Source organism: Trichomycterus rosablanca, chromosome 1 (assembly GCF_030014385.1).
Source record: "Trichomycterus rosablanca isolate fTriRos1 chromosome 1, fTriRos1.hap1, whole genome shotgun sequence".
Classification (NCBI taxonomy): domain Eukaryota; kingdom Metazoa; phylum Chordata; class Actinopteri; order Siluriformes; family Trichomycteridae; genus Trichomycterus; species Trichomycterus rosablanca.
In genome coordinates this window covers 38,044,413-38,057,238 of record NC_085988.1, presented here as the reverse complement: position 1 = coordinate 38,057,238, position 12,826 = coordinate 38,044,413, and the positions used below count along the sequence as shown (strand labels likewise).

The 12,826-nt window shown below is 38.7% G+C and overlaps 1 protein-coding gene across 4 annotated transcripts in view; it reads right to left on the bottom strand.

The window, feature by feature from the left end:
• cadps2 (Ca++-dependent secretion activator 2) overlaps positions 1-12,826 on the bottom strand; it is a 146,583-nt gene that overhangs the window by 62,891 nt on the left and 70,866 nt on the right. For all 4 annotated transcript variants that reach the window (XM_062992326.1, XM_062992335.1, XM_062992332.1 and 1 more), the window contains exon 11: positions 2,409-2,596. In XM_062992326.1, coding sequence (XP_062848396.1) covers positions 2,409-2,596 — 188 coding nt within the window. The remainder of the gene's footprint in view (positions 1-2,408; positions 2,597-12,826) is intronic.

Sequence of the window (12,826 nt, the reverse complement as noted above, 5' to 3'; positions counted from 1 at the left end):
GACCTATGTTGGTGTGAGTTCAAAATACATCCTACCCTATACACCCAGCAAGCACTTCATTAGGTATACCTATCTGGTATGTAAATTCACTGATTATTTTATAAGCTACACCAACCACACAGATAACATTTGTGAGTATACAGTCACTGACTGTAGCACATCTGTTGCTTTGTAGCATTTGTATTTAAATTCATTTAAATAAAATACAGTCTCATGCACAATTATTTGCACTCCTGGTAAAGATAAGTAAAATGTTTTATAAGTATTTTACCTTTTGGTGAGTTAACTTAGTCTTACACTAAATAATAAAAAAAAAATTTATTAAAGTAAATCTGAAGAAAAAAATCTCTTATCAAGAAGTAATTATTTAGTTTTAACAAAACAAGTGCTACAGTTATTGGAAACCGTGCATTTAATACTTTGTACAACTTTTATTTGCCAATAAACAGCACTTAGTCTTTTCCCATTATATAAAATGAAAGGACACAGAGAAGGGAATTGGTATGGGTCTTTATCTTCCCAGTTTAGTCTAGTTCAAATTCCCTGTTGTGTATCGCAGTCCACTACAGATGGACCATTCTATTCCGGCCGCAGACTGTCACGCCCCCTCCGATGCCCGCATTAGTAACCGGCCACTACTTATTCAAAGGCCAGTCGAGAGGTGTCACATAGAGCTTTTTTGTGCATGGAGAGTCATGCTAATCTTCATGTGAGTTTTTCCCCCACTAAGCCGGCATCTCAACCAGTAGAGGAGATTACAAATTGCAGTGGCAGAGAGAAGATACCATGTCCAAACTACCACCCTCTAACACAGGTAGTTGTGTTTGCTGGACGTGCAGCCATGTTGGTGGCAACGCTGACAGAGCAGGGAATTTGAGAACATCCCTTTTTATAGAATCTCTCCAGATCGTCCAGGGTTCTAGGCCATTTTTTTTGCACTCCTCTCAGCAGATCACCCCAAAGGTTTTCAAAAAGGGTTTAGATCAGGGGACTGGGATGGATTTTGTGTTCAGTAAACCCTTTTGCGCTTACTGTTAAATAACACAAATACATTAAAGATTTCCTATGTTTTCACTGATTGTATTTTCACACATTGTATTTTGTAAATATAAACAGATTTAGAATTTGTAACACACTCCAAAAAAGCTAGGACACAGAACCCCTGTGTTCTATCACCTCTTCTATTAATGGCACTTGTTAATGGTCTGAGAACTGAGAACACTAACTGCTGCAGTTTTGTAAGTGGATTTTTTTCTCTATTTTTGCTTTATACAAGACATCAGCTGCTCAACAATGCGTGGTCGCCATCGTTTGATTCTCCTCTTCATGATGCACCATACATTTTTAATAGAAGACAGATCTGAACTGCAAGCAGGCAAGTCAAGCACACACATTCTCTGTCTCTCTAAAATTCCTAATATAAGCAGCAATGGTATCGTCACACACACACAAGCCATTTATGCCATGGGCACTAATGCACCCCGTACCATGACAAATGTTGGCTTTTGCACCTTTCACTGATAACAGTCTGGATGGTCCTTTTCATATCTGGCAATAATAACACAACAAGTCCCAAAAATAAGCTAAATTCATCTGACTACAGATTTCACTGTCTTTTAAAACATCTAAGATAAACTTGGGCCCAGAGAACCCTGAGGTGTTTATGCATAAACACTTAAGCTGACTTGCACTTACTCACTAACACTAATTAATTTCTTGCAAAAAACAAACAAAAACAAAAACCACTTTGGTTCCAACAGGTTTTAGCAGATTTGTGTTCATGGACTGGTGTCTACTTAAACTAGTTTAGAAATGTTATTTTAGATTTTTCTGGGTAATTCTCTCAAAAAGTTTGGCATAAAGTTGTGAGCCACAGCCCATCATAGCTTGTATTGTAAAAACGTATTCTTTGACGGATCCTCCTTTTATACCCAATCATGATTCCCTCACCCGTTACCAATTCACCTGCTTATTGAGTAATGCTGATCACTGAAAACATTTTAAATTTTATTTCTCTTTTATTAGTTTAATAATTTAAGAGAATTAACACATTACAGATTCTTCTTTTTACTGCACTACAGACACAAACAAACAAAATTCCAAGACACTTAAATCAAAAAATCTAAATACATTTATTTAAATTCTGAGGTTGTATTTTTTTATTAAATGTTTTCAGAGTGAGATTTACCAAAAAGAAGTTATTCTAACCCATTTTACTTATCTTTACCGGGGTGCCAGTAACTTTGGAGGAGACGCACAACAGAGAAGCACAAAAATATCCAAATATAACTGAACCAACCACCTTGTTTTATTATAAAAATACATTCTAATATTTTAAAATGTTATGTTATTTTCTAGATCTTATCACTTCAGTCTTTATGGATCTGGCTTATAAGCAATGCTGGTACCTGTTTCCGTGGACGTGAGAAGCGCAGAAGGCATAGCTGTAATGGAGGAGGGTGGGGTCCACCAGCGCATTGTTTTCTGAGAATTCCATCAGGTCCTTCAGGTAGCAGAGGTGGCGATGGCAGCCTCTCACGCCATACCGAGCACAGTACTCATCCAAAACGAACACCTGGCCTGGGCTGAACCATCCCTGCACAGTGAAAAGAGAATACAAAGTCCTCACAGATATTAAAAAGAAATACAATCTCAGAACCTTAAGCATCTCTAATCTGGTGAGGACAAACATGAAGTAAATGTTCTGCACCTGTTAGAACAAAAGCAAAGGAATTAAAGGGAACTTTCTGAGTGTTCCTGCTTCGTTGCTTATTTACTAACACTTTAGGTGTACAGCCTTCAAATTCTCACATGTTCTGACTGATCCTTTTTTTTTTTTAAATACACTAAACTATAAAAATTAAACGTCACAAAGCATCATGTTTTTCCTTATGTAGCTGCAATCATAAATTTATTTTATAGCCAACTTTCCTGCTATAACACCTTAACTACATTTACATTTTACCAAACAAGTGAAACCAAGGTTAAGCGCAAACAATTCATTCACACACAGAAAAGTCAATATAATGCGGGTGGGTGTAGCACGCCGAGTGGCTCCTGTTACGTTCATTAGCTCATTCATCCTTCACATAATAACTAAATTAGGCATGAATCTTACAAACTTAATTAAGACGCCTTCTTCATAGGAACATTAACAAATTAGCACTTTGTGGGGGCCGCTCGCCCACGACAGTGCTGAAGGCTGGGAGTCCTGAGGATGAAGCTGCGAGCAGACATGTGCGCTAGACCAACAGGCTTGATCGTCCAAAAGCCCCCCTCCCCCGACTGTGTGACCTCCCAGTCTGCAAATGAGAAGTGATCATTACAGTTAAAGATGAAGAGATGAGAAGCATGGTTCAAAAGCTACATGGAAAAGACATATTAGATTGGAAAAGACTATATCCTGATTGAGCTGTCTCACTGCGGTGCCTTTCTGGCCACAGCAGCTGCTACTTTTCTCAACATGCACATTTTACAAAAAGTAAATGCTGGTTCATAGCATAGCAATAGAATAGCAATGAGATTTTTACTGGCCCCAAATGTTGTCATTTGGCGTTCTTGTTTCACCCTATATAGCTGTAAAGTCATGGCTCTTAAACATTTATTATCACCCCCAATTAAATCAAAACAGAGATGGGGACTCAAGTCTGCAACTCGAGCCCAAGATGCACGTAAGTCGCACACACAGCGACTTCAGACTCGAACTTGTTTTAAATGACTCAGACTCGACTCATGACTCGCAAAAGAAAATGACTTGCAAACAACAATATACGTATATATACTGTATATATACAGTGTATCACAAAAGTGAGTACACCCCTCACATTTCTGCAGATATTTAAGTATATCTTTTCATGGGACAACACTGACAAAATGACACTTTGACACAATGAAAAGTAGTCTGTGTGCAGCTTATATAACAGTGTAAATTTATTCTTCCCTCAAAATAACTCAATATACAGCCATTAATGTCTAAACCACCGGCAACAAAAGTGAGTACACCCCTAAGAGACTACACCCCTAAATGTCCAAATTGAGCACTGCTTGTCATTTTCCCTCCAAAATGTCATGTGATTTGTTAGTGTTACTAGGTCTCAGGTGTGCATAGGGAGCAGGTGTGTTCAATTTAGTAGTACAGCTCTCACACTCTCTCATACTGGTCACTGAAAGTTCCAACATGGCACCTCATGGCAAAGAACTCTCTGAGGATCTTAAAAGACGAATTGTTGCGTTACATGAAGATGGCCAAGGCTACAAGAAGATTGCCAACACCCTGAAACTGAGCTGCAGCACAGTGGCCAAGATCATCCAGCATTTTAAAAGAGCAGGGTCCACTCAGAACAGACCTCGTGTTGGTCGTCCAAAGAAGCTGAGTGCACGTGCTCAGCGTCACATCCAACTGCTGTCTTTGAAAGATAGGCGCAGGAGTGCTGTCAGCATTGCTGCAAAGATTGAAAAGGTGGGGGGTCAGCCTGTCAGTGCTCAGACCATACGCCGCACACTACATCAAATTGGTCTGCATGGCTGTCACCCCAGAAGGAAGCCTCTTCTGAAGTCTCTACACAAGAAAGCCTGCAAACAGTTTGCTGAAGACATGTCAACAAAGGACATGGATTACTGGAACCATGTCCTATGGTCTGATGAGACCAAGATTAATTTGTTAGGTTCAGATGGTCTCAAGCATGTGTGGCGGCAATCAGGTGAGGAGTACAAAGATAAGTGTGTCATGCCTACAGTCAAGCATGGTGGTGGGAATGCCATGGTCTGGGGCTGCATGAGTGCAGCAGGTGTTGGGGAGTTACATTTCATTGAGGGACACATGAACTCCAATATGTACTGTGAAATACTGAAGCAGAGCATGATCCCCTCCCTCCGGAAACTGGGTCGCAGGGCAGTGTTCCAGCATGATAACGACCTCAAACACACCTCTAAGACGACCACTGCTTTATTGAAGAGGCTGAGGGTAAAGGTGATGGACTGGCCAAGCATGTCTCCAGACCTAAACCCAATAGAACATCTTTGGGGCATCCTCAAGCGGAAGGTGGAAGAGCGCAAAGTCTCGAATATCCGCCAGCTCCGTGATGTCGTCATGGAGGAGTGGAAAAGCATTCCAGTGGCAACCTGTGAAGCTCTGGTAAACTCCATGCCCAGGAGAGTTAAGGCAGTTCTGGGAAATAATGGTGGCCACACAAAATATTGACACTTCAGGAACTTTCACTAAGGGGTGTACTCACTTTTGTTGCCTGTGGTTTAGACATTAATGGCTGTATATTGAGTTATTTTGAGGAAAGAATAAATTTACACTGTTATATAAGCTGCACACAGACTACTTTTCATTGTGTCAAAGTGTCATTTTGTCAGTGTTGTCCCATGAAAAGATATACTTAAATATCTGCAGAAATGTGAGGGGTGTACTCACTTTTGTGATACACTGTATATATAAAATTCTTATAAATATTCTGCTCTCTAATAACGCTCTGGCCATCTTAACCCACAACGCACGCAATGGGTAGATGTTACAGCCAGCTTAAAATGGTGTAATACCCTACATAGTGCACTTCACAGGAACAACTGGGGTGAATGGAACGCTCCTACAGAATTAGTGCAAATGGTTGAAAGACTGCTTCCTGAACCAATCAGACCTTCTGATTTAAATTTTTAATATGAAATGCTGTTATTTGCATTTATTCAGTTTGCGTCACACAGATGATGTGTCAATAAAACGCTTGACTGGCTTTCTAACGAGTTCGTGTTTTACTTCACAACCGGGAAAAGTTTGGAGGTTGTTAATTATAAGCATATTTACAAAATAATGGATTATATTCCTAATGGGACAACACACAGTTATAAATTTAATAGCATCTGGATTAACATACGCTAAGGTAAGCAGTGGTTATGATTTTTTGCTGTGTTTTGGATTTTGGCCGCTGTGCCGTGATTTATCGTGCGCTTTCGTTTTGCAATGAAAACAAAACATATCAGTTTTAGCCTTTAACTGGTACCTTCTTGTTTCAAAAATTACATTAATTTGCACAATGACTAGGAAAGTAAAAACACTAAGTAAAACGGCAAAATACAGTTGCTTATGTTGTTGTTTTTTTATCTGAACTTACATATTATTTATTTCTATGCTACATTTCCAATATATGTGTTGTGTAGATTATATTGACTCGTGACTTGACTCGGACTCTAGCCTAAAGACTTGTGACTTGACTTGGACTCTAGCCTAAAGACTCGTGACTTGACTCGGACTTCTATTTTGTGACTTGTGAACATCTCTGAATCAAAAACCTGCAGGTACCACCTATACTTGTATCTTACAGAAACAGTGAAAACATTCATCAGTTGAGCTAAATTTGCAGTGCTGCTAAAAAATCTCAATTTCTTCTATTTTTGAATGTCCTTAGATGTATGTGTTTCAGATTATGAACTTGTACTTTTAATTTTACACAAAGATAGCCCAAATACACACATTTTTTAATGGTTAATTCATTCATTGGAGGGCAAATGCTGTTCAGCCTTACTTGGCCCTGTGTGAAAAAGAAATTGCTCTTAAAAGTAAGGTGGGAACTGATGTAGGACTTTGGCAGTGAGACACGGTGGAGTCTTTTCTTTCTGCATTGCCTTTTTAGTCGGCAGACGGGGCATTAAGGTGCAGATAACTGATGTGTCAGTTTCTCTTAATTGACAAGTCCCCTGCGCCTCATTAAAATGAATCCGTTTCAGGTGGAAGTCTTTCTATATACAGTAGACCCTTGAGTTACGAACGGTTTACCATACGAACATTTCGGTTTACAAACGATCTTTTTTAACTTAACGTACGAACAAATTTCAGATTACGAACCGAAATTCACCAAGCACGAGTGTCTCTCTCTCTATATATACTGTACAGTGCCATCAGAAAGTATTCACAACCCTTCACTTTTTCCACATTTTGTTACGTTACAGACATATTTGAAAACCAATTTGAGTATAGTTTTCTTTTAAAAAATCTACATGAAATAGCCCATAATGACAAAGTGAAAACATGTTTTCAGACATTTTTGTAAATGTATTAAAAATGTAAACATTTAAACATAATAGGTACGTAAGTATTCACACCCATGGCTTAATATTTTGTTGAAGCACCTTTGGCAGCAATCACAACCTCAAGTCTTCTTGGGTATGTATGTACAAGCTTGGCACACCTGTCCTCTCAAGCTCAGTCAGGTTGGATGGGCAGAGTCTGTAGACAGCCATTTTTAGGTCTTTCCAGAGATGTTCAATTGGATTCAAGTCCGGACTCTGGCTGGGCCACTTAAGGACATTCACAGACTGCTCCTAAAGCCACTCCTTTGTTATCTTGGCTGTGTGCTTTGGGTCATTGTCGTGTTGAAAGATGAATTGTCGCCCAGGCTGAGTTCCAGAGCACTCTGGAGCAGGTTTTCTTGAAGAATCTCTCTATTTTTGGCTGCTGTCATCTTACCCTCTATGCGGACTAGTCGCCCAGTTCCTGTTCCAAGGCCCTTCTTCCTTCTTCCCCGATTACTCAGTTTGGTCGGGCGGTCAGATCTAGGGAGGGTTCTTGTGGTTCCAAACTTCTTCCATTTCCAAATAATGGAGACCACAGTGCTTTTCGGGACCTTCAATGCTGCCGAAATTTTTTTGTATCCTTCTCCAGATTTGTGCCTTGACACAATCCGGTCTTGGAGGTCTAAAGACAATTCCTTTGACTTCATTGCTTGGTTTCTGCTCTGATATGCACTGTCAACTGTGAGACCTTTTATAGACAAGTGTGTGCCATTCCAAATTATGTTCAATCAACTGAATTTACCACAGGTGGTCTTCAATCAAGTTGTAGAAGCATCTCAAGGATGATCAGTGTAAACTGGATGCACCTGAGCTAAATTTTGAGTGTCATAGCAAAGGGTGTGAATACTTATGTACCTGTTATGTTTAAATGTTTACATTTTTAAAAGATTTACAAAAATGTCTGAAAACATGTTTTCATTATGGGCTATTTTGTGTAGATTTTTTAAAAGAAAACTATACTCAAATCGGATTTCGAATATGTCTGCGACGTTACAAAATGTGAAAAAAGTGAAGGGGTGTGAATACTTTCTGATGGCACTGTATATATATACAGTGAGCGAACATGCGGACAGTGTTTTTCCGATGTTTTTCCGATACATTTTACAAAAAAGAAGGAAATGTATTATGGTGTATGGTACCAGCACACGTACTGTACTGTGTATTGTTGTTTATTATTTTTTATTACAGTAATGTCTATTCTATAACTTAAGATCTTTTTGGGAACTGTCTGAGAACTTTCTGGAAATAGTGTAAAGAACACGTCTACCTTCTGAACAGTATGATGGCTGTTTAGTCCCATGGTGCATGTTGATATATGATGATAGTTTTCTGGATGGTTTTCATGGTGCTTAATCTTCCAAGCTATTTAAAAGCACAGTCAATTTGGTGCAGGTAAAACTTCTGACCCTCTGAAATTGTGATATAAGCATAATAATAGGCATGATGCTTTTGTAAACATTTGCTGAAAAAATCCTTGTCATGTACAAAGTAGATATCTTAAACAACTTGCTAAAACTAAAGTTTGTTGACATGTAATCTGTTGAGGGGATAAACATGATGTCTAATAAGTGTATGTACATTTATGACTTCAACTGTACATTTAAAATTGTATATTCAAAGCAGAGCTTTCTGGGTTAAATGACATGGTTGTAGTAACTATGATGCCAGCGTAACCTACATATAATTTTTTTAATTAAATGTTCAATTTTATTAGCAGAAATGTAGGGACGCCACTTGCAAGGTCAGATACTCAACAAACACAACTGCCTGTGTCTGAGGAGGAGAAGGACAGACGGGAAAATCCCCTCCTTGCAGCAGTAAAAGTAACTCCTACTGTCTGGTCAAGTTTTGTTTGCTTGTTTTTTAGGATTTTAACGTCATGTTTTACACTTTGGTTACATTTATGACAGGAACAGTAGTTACTCATTACACAAGATTCATCAGTTCACAAGGTTATATCAAACACAGTCTTGGACAATTTAGTGTCTCCAAATCACCCCACTTGCATGTCTTTGGACTGTGGGAGAAAACCGGAGCAAACCGGAGGAAACCCACGCGGACACGGGGAGAACATGCAGAAAGGACCCGGACCGCCCCACCTGGGGATCAAACCCAGGACCTTCTTGCTGTGCGGCAACAGTGCTACCCACTGAGCCACCGTGCTGCCCGTCTGGTCAAGCTGACAGCACGAGTAATGAAAGAATTCAGAAAGCATAGTATATAGAAAAGCACTTCTTTACAGTGGACGGCAGCTTCAAATGCATCAGAGAAGGCATGTGCTAGATGGTGGCAAAGGTAGACAGAAAGCTGGATGTATTTGAATTTCAACAAAAGAAAAGCAGGAAAAAAGGTTTATGTGAATTACAGATGAAAACTGTAGATAGATTTTAAATGATTACTTTTATTTAGTGCATGTAGCACATTGTTCAAGGTCATGTGGCATACCACACAGAGAGGCTTAAAGTACCACCAGTTATACTCCCACCACAGTTTAACAGCCACTGCTTCTGTATTAAAGCGACAAGGTGTTTACATTTTTAATGACATCTATAAAATATCTGTCATGCATCTAGACGGCTCCTTTCTTCTCTTTTGCTTTAAGCATCAATCTCACTCGCGACTCTTTGTCACTGTGTCTGTCTCTCAGCCTGCCTCTTTCCTAGATCTATTAATATCGCACCGCTAAGAGCTGCAGTATAAATGGCATGGTGCCGAGCAGAGTGCCACAAGATGTTCCACCGTGACAAACAGATGGCCTGCTCGTGTCTTGGCTCTGACCGCTCAATTAACCACTAGCGATTGACTAAGACGGCACAGGCGTCATCCTAACGAGCTTGCCACAGTCTGGCTCCTACTGCTGCTCATCGTCTAAAAGAGCAGGAAAATCTCACAATCTTACACAAATGCAGCATTTATTCACACACAAAGACACAAGCAATTCACACGTAATGGTGTGAATTAGAGCAGAGTTGTAACACACTGAGGTCTGCTTTTGCTGTGCATTCACTACCAACAGCTTATACAAGGAATAGTCAGTGATGACCTAAAACTACAAACTACTATTGGGCCTTCTTAACACATTCATAAGTAAAGCACAAGGCACACTCTACATAAAGCTTTATAGACATAGGTTAGAATTCCTTATTTTTTAACCCTAGTATAACAAAATGCTTGATGTTTTAGCAAGTGAGTCTACCTTTTTTTATTCTATTGTGAATTATCAGAGTAATAGTATCATGGTCATGGAGTGAGTGACTATTTGTTGTCAGCTCTGTTTTTTCAGATGCTGTTTTCTAAGCCTTATAATTAGGGCCCTACTAAATTCATGGCAAAATGTGCTTAATTTTCTAGACCTTGTTTTTTTAAAAATCACAGGGTTCACAGATTTTTTATCAAAAGTGCCACATTTCAAGGCAGTCATTAAATAACACTCATAAATTGAATGATAAAATCAATAGAAGCTACAACACACAGCACAGCCTACCTTAACAGATACGTAACGTTTTGGCACACACCCCTCTGCATCCACGTAATCGGTTGGGAGTTTTCCAAACTTAGGTTTGTCTAACCGATTGCTAATGTAACCAAGTGTCTTTAGAGACTGCTGAGTTTATAAAGAAATAAATAAACTGCACACAGACAAATATCACGTGTGTAGAGAAGCACACTTTTCCATTGACTACGGAATCCCCAAAGGGACAAAATGCACTTAATACGTAAACACATACATCAAAGACCATCAGCACACTACACCACAAAATAGTCAGACATAATTATGATGCCGTATGATTGCTAGGACCGCCTCATATTGCGCCTTATATTTCATAAGCTACACAAATGAAAAATGTTAAATGTTAAATAAACACAATTCTTTAATTTAAAATTTCATAGCATTATTGCTGGCCACCCCCTTCCTGGTTTACCTTTAAACCTTCTATGCACACTGTCTTTTGCAATGAATTGGTTATTTGTGTCCAAAATAAGAGCACATTAGTTTGGTTCTCTGGACTTGAATAAGTGGCTAGGTCTGATTTTTTTGAGAATCCATTTGTTTGTTTTCTTTGTTGTCCAAGGAACTCTCAAAAATCTTTGCCAGCACTAAAGTTAAAATGAACTGATATTAATCCTGTCCCACTTTTTTTTTTATTTCCCAGCTTTCTGGACATGTCTGATCTTTGTTTGTAGAGACAAACTGTCACATCTAAAGATCTTGTAGTTCCTTCGTTCTTGTGTAAAATTGCATTTCACACATGAAGCACCTCATTTCATGGGACACAGCTCATTTCACAGGCTGTGACGCAATTTTCACGGCCGTGAATAAGAAAGGGCCTTACTTATAATGCACTTGCTTTCGAATTATATTATTTTAAACAGGAATACACCCTAAACAGCACAACTTACACTAACACATTTACTTACATTCAGATGCAATTTTTAGAGTAGCCTGTCCACCTACTTGTATGTATTTGGAAAGAAAGCAGAGTACATAACAGGAGATTCCATGCATTCATGTCCTTTACAAGTGTGTGTAAATGTCTAGCAAGGTAGTCAGTTACATACACACTAGTACTACCAAAACACAAATTTAGCACTTCACTCATGTGAAAAAAGACACACTACATATGACAATGTGATTGGCGACAGCCTTAGCTTATTGGGTGCAAGACTAACATAACCAAATATCTTAAAATACTATGTTTTTGGTATTATATTCTAATGTATATGTACAGTCAGAAAGCAATTATGTCTTTTTCTTTGAGTCAGAGCCAAACATTTAAGTGTTGTTGGCACATGTTTACAGCAGTGGTTTAATTTTAAAAAGGTGTGTGAAAAGGACTTTGTCCTGAAAAAAGCATGATAGCCCACACCATTCCATGTTTGTAGCTGTAGCGTGGGTTTTTCTCTAGTCTAAGCTGACGAATGCAAATTAAACAGAAGTAAATTGGGTAAATTGAGTCTATTTATTTTTAAAGCCTACAGATTATATACTTAACTAACCAAGAAAAATAAAGGAACCTTATAATTAAAATAATTAAATGTTGTCACTTGAAGAGAAAGCCACTACTAAGGTTGAGTGCTGAGATTGTAAAGAGAAAGATAAGAAACAATGGTACGTAAAACATCTCCAGCGTATCAGGTGTTGGAGCCTTTTTCTCCACGACTAATTAAAATATGATTAAAAAGGACTCAGCACTTTTATATCTTTTATATTCAGGGCCTCCAGCTCTTCTCCCCCAGTTGACAGGACCGCTTTCGAAGGCAGCTAGTTCTCAATTATAAGGGTGTTGTTTTATCATAGATGCGTTCGTGCATTGATGCGAGTGTGTGTATTATGGGGTGTAAGGGTGATTAGGAGTGAAGAGTGAAGTGGGTGAGGCAATTATATTAGGGATGAACATGACTGTCCCATGCTGCCCCTCATTTGCTGTTATATTCGCTGACGTCTGGTATCTTACCCTTATTAAGAAAAGAGGGCAGGATTTTTATAATCAAACATGCTAACACACACTATTCACAGCGCCTCAGGAAAGCCTTTATTGATTATTTTTATTATAGTAGTAAGGTATAGTATTAAGGAACCATTCAAGTTGAATTTTATGCACATTGTATTCACTTCATAGGCTTATATTACACCTCATATTGCATTTTAAATATATTGCACTCTATATTGCATATATACAGTGTATCACAAAAGTGAGTACACCCCTCACATTTCTGCAAATATTTTATTATATCTTTTCATGGGACAACACTA